Genomic DNA, 3,074 nt, shown 5'->3' with positions numbered 1-3,074 from the left:
TGTGTGTGTGTGTGTGTGTGTGTGTGTGTGTGTGTGTGTGTGTGTGTGTGTGTGTGTGTGTGTGTGTGTGTGTGTCTGTCTGTCTGTCTGTCTGTCTGTCTGTCTGTCTGTCTGTCTGTCTGTCTGTCTGTCTGTCTGTCTGTCTGTCTGTCTGTCTGTGTGTGTGTGTGTGTATTTAGTGCCCTTCAAGCTGCAGGAGGGTGAGGTCCGGATAATTTCTCTCTCTCAGTGTCAGTCCTACTTCGACATGAAGACTATAACTCCCAGAATGCTTTGCGCCGGATACGAAGCGGGGACTGTCGACTCCTGCATGGTAACGTCTGCAGGAAATAATTAATATTAAACATTTTAGAGGAGTAAAAAGTCAGTTCTTGGGAGAAAATGTTGTATTATTAGAGAGAATAATTTTTTTATATTTAGGGTAAATTATGTCAGAATATTTTGCGGAACGAAAGTCGTATTTAAGTCGAGATTTTTGGAGAAAAATAATTTCTTTTTCGGCCAATTAAGGCGAAGAATTGTAAAAAGTCAAAATTAAGTAACATTTCAAAATGTGATTCAACTTTTTTTTCAAGTCAAGTTTAACTCAGAAATGTAAAAAAGGTTTAATTAAAAAAATAATATAAAGTCTAAATTAAATAAAATACAAATAAGTCAAATTAAATCGTTTTTTTAAAGTCAATACATTTGACTTTAAAACAAAATATGAAATATATAAAAAAGTTTAATTTAAGTTAAAGAAATGTGTGTGTTTAATGTGTGTGTTCAGGGAGACAGCGGCGGCCCCCTGGTGTGTTCAGACGCCTCCGGTCGCTGGACGCTCTTCGGTCTGACCTCCTGGGGCAGCGTCTGCTTCAGTAAAGTTCTCGGACCCGGAGTCTACAGCAACGTCACACACTTCACCTCCTGGATCCAACAGCAGATCTACACACACACTTACCTGAGCGACTGACACACACACACACACACACACACACACACACACACACACACACACACACACACACACACACACCTACACACCTGTGCCTATATCTATACTGTTAGCCTCACATGCTAACTAAGATAAGATGAGATAAGATGGACCTTTATTAATCCCCGTGGGGACATTCAGTAGTTTAACAGCAACAGGGTGAGAATGAACAAGTTCAAATTAACATGTATACATATTGGGTTATAACTGCAGTGTAAACTCCTATTAGTGATGCTAACTAGTTAGCTAACAAGTAGACGCCACACTTAACGCTAAAAACACATTTGATCTCTTCAGGGTTTGTGAGGATCTGTTTAACCTTTAATGAAGTGTAACCGCTGCTGGAAACCTAACGCTGACTTTTTAATTAGCTTTTAGCATTGAGATATCTTAATTCATAAGATCATCCAAAATCATCCAAAAAAATGTGGATTGAATTCCACTTTTTTTAGATTTGAAGCGTCAAATATTTAGAATGTAGGTTTAGTTTCCAATATTTAAAAAAATGTAAGGATAATTGTTTTTTAGAGAGGCCTGCATAGAGCATCTGAGGGGGGACACATTTGAAAATTCCCCAATTATTTTTTAAAGACTTGCCAGTTTTTCAAAAGATACAAATATTTGAAAAAATTCTAAATTTTCCCGGAACGGAAAATACAAAAAGTTTAGCAAAAATATGAAACAATAATAATCTTTAAGTCGTACAATATGGTGTCAAAAAATGTAGTTACATTTCCACCAACTGGAATTTCTCAAAGAACAAAAACATCTCATAAATCCAGAACAATATTTTTAAAGTAAAATAAACTCACGGTATTTAAACTTCAACATTTAAAAAATGTGTTTGTTTTTTTGCAAAATTGTTGTTGTGAAAATGTTGTTTTTTGAATCATACAAATTACAAAATGTCCTGGTAATTAAGAGCCGGATGTGCTGCTGGTTTTAATTTCATGATAATTAGGGGTGAAGAAACCTTTTGTATTCAGCAATGGTTATAACAATTCTTATACATTTAACTCGTCACTACATTTTAATCGTAGTTTAGTGGCAGATTAACTCAGAGACTTCCTGTTGATTTAAAGAAAACAGGATGATGTAGTTATTACATTAATGTTGTGTGAGTGTGTGTGTGTGTGAGTGTGTGTGTGTGATCTACGTAAACACACACTTTATTTCCATTGTCCGATCGTCTGCTTTGAGTGTTTAAATCTTTAAATCACAGTTCAGACTTTAAACGCTGACTGAAAAGCTGCTATCTTAAAACAGACCAGTTGAAACTCAACTTCCCACAATGCTTCACTCTATAGTGCCTGTACGTAGACTTAGCAGTAAAAAAAATATGTTAGCTGTAAGGTGTCATACTGTTTGTGTGTGTGTGTGTGTGTGTGTGTGTGTGTGTGTGTGTGTGTGTGTGTGTGACAGACATTAATTTGCTTCTACACACACCGGCAACTTGTAAGGCAACTTTTAGCTCTTCGTACTTTTTAACTAAATGTAAACATTTATGGAGTTTTCACATTTACTTCCATTTATTCCCATTTTTGGGGGAATGTTCCATGTTCCATACTAACAGGCCGGATAACACATAATTATGGATATTTATTCACATATATTTTTCAATTATCTTTCGGGAATTTTTCCAACATTGTTTACAAATTTCTGAATATTTTTTACATTTGATTATGAATTATTTTGAATTTATTTCATTTTTTTCCGTTCACTTTAACATAACATTTGATTGTTGCCCAACAAGTTGCCGGTGTTTCCTCCACGCTGATGTCTGTCGGACATCCAGAACATTCCAGTGGGTTTTTTTCCTGTGTTTTTTAAGAGTATTTTTCTACAGCTTTTTGTATGTCATGCTGTGTGTGTGTGTGTGTGTGTGTGTGTGTGTGTGTGTGTGTGTGTGTGTGTGTGTGTGTGTGTGTGTGTGTGTGTGTGTGTGTGTGTGTGTGTGTGTGTGTGTGTTTGAGAGAGAGAGAGTGTGTGTGTGTGTGTGTGTGTGTGTGTGTGTGTGTGTGTGAAAGTATGTTTATGTGTGTCTCTCTGTGTGTCTGTGTGTGTGAGAGTGTGTGTCTGTGTGTGTCTGTCTGTCTGTCTG

At 36.5% G+C, this 3,074-nt stretch overlaps 1 protein-coding gene across 1 annotated transcript in view; it reads left to right on the top strand.

The window, feature by feature from the left end:
• LOC104948605 (atrial natriuretic peptide-converting enzyme-like) overlaps positions 1-1,804 on the top strand; it is a gene marked incomplete at its 5' end in the record, with an annotated part of 4,042 nt that extends 2,238 nt beyond the window's left edge. The window contains 2 exons of the mRNA XM_010774808.1: positions 180-313; positions 770-1,804. Of these exons, the coding sequence (XP_010773110.1) occupies positions 180-313; positions 770-952 (317 nt within the window). The remainder of the gene's footprint in view (positions 1-179; positions 314-769) is intronic.
• Between the last annotated feature and the right edge of the window lie 1,270 nt (positions 1,805-3,074).

The sequence above is a fragment of the Notothenia coriiceps genome, unplaced genomic scaffold (genome assembly GCF_000735185.1).
Source record: "Notothenia coriiceps isolate Sejong01 unplaced genomic scaffold, NC01 NC01_scaffold00014663, whole genome shotgun sequence".
Lineage (NCBI taxonomy): Eukaryota > Metazoa > Chordata > Actinopteri > Perciformes > Nototheniidae > Notothenia > Notothenia coriiceps.
Note: the sequence above shows the minus strand (reverse complement) of the source record. Positions and strands in the feature narration are given on the sequence as shown.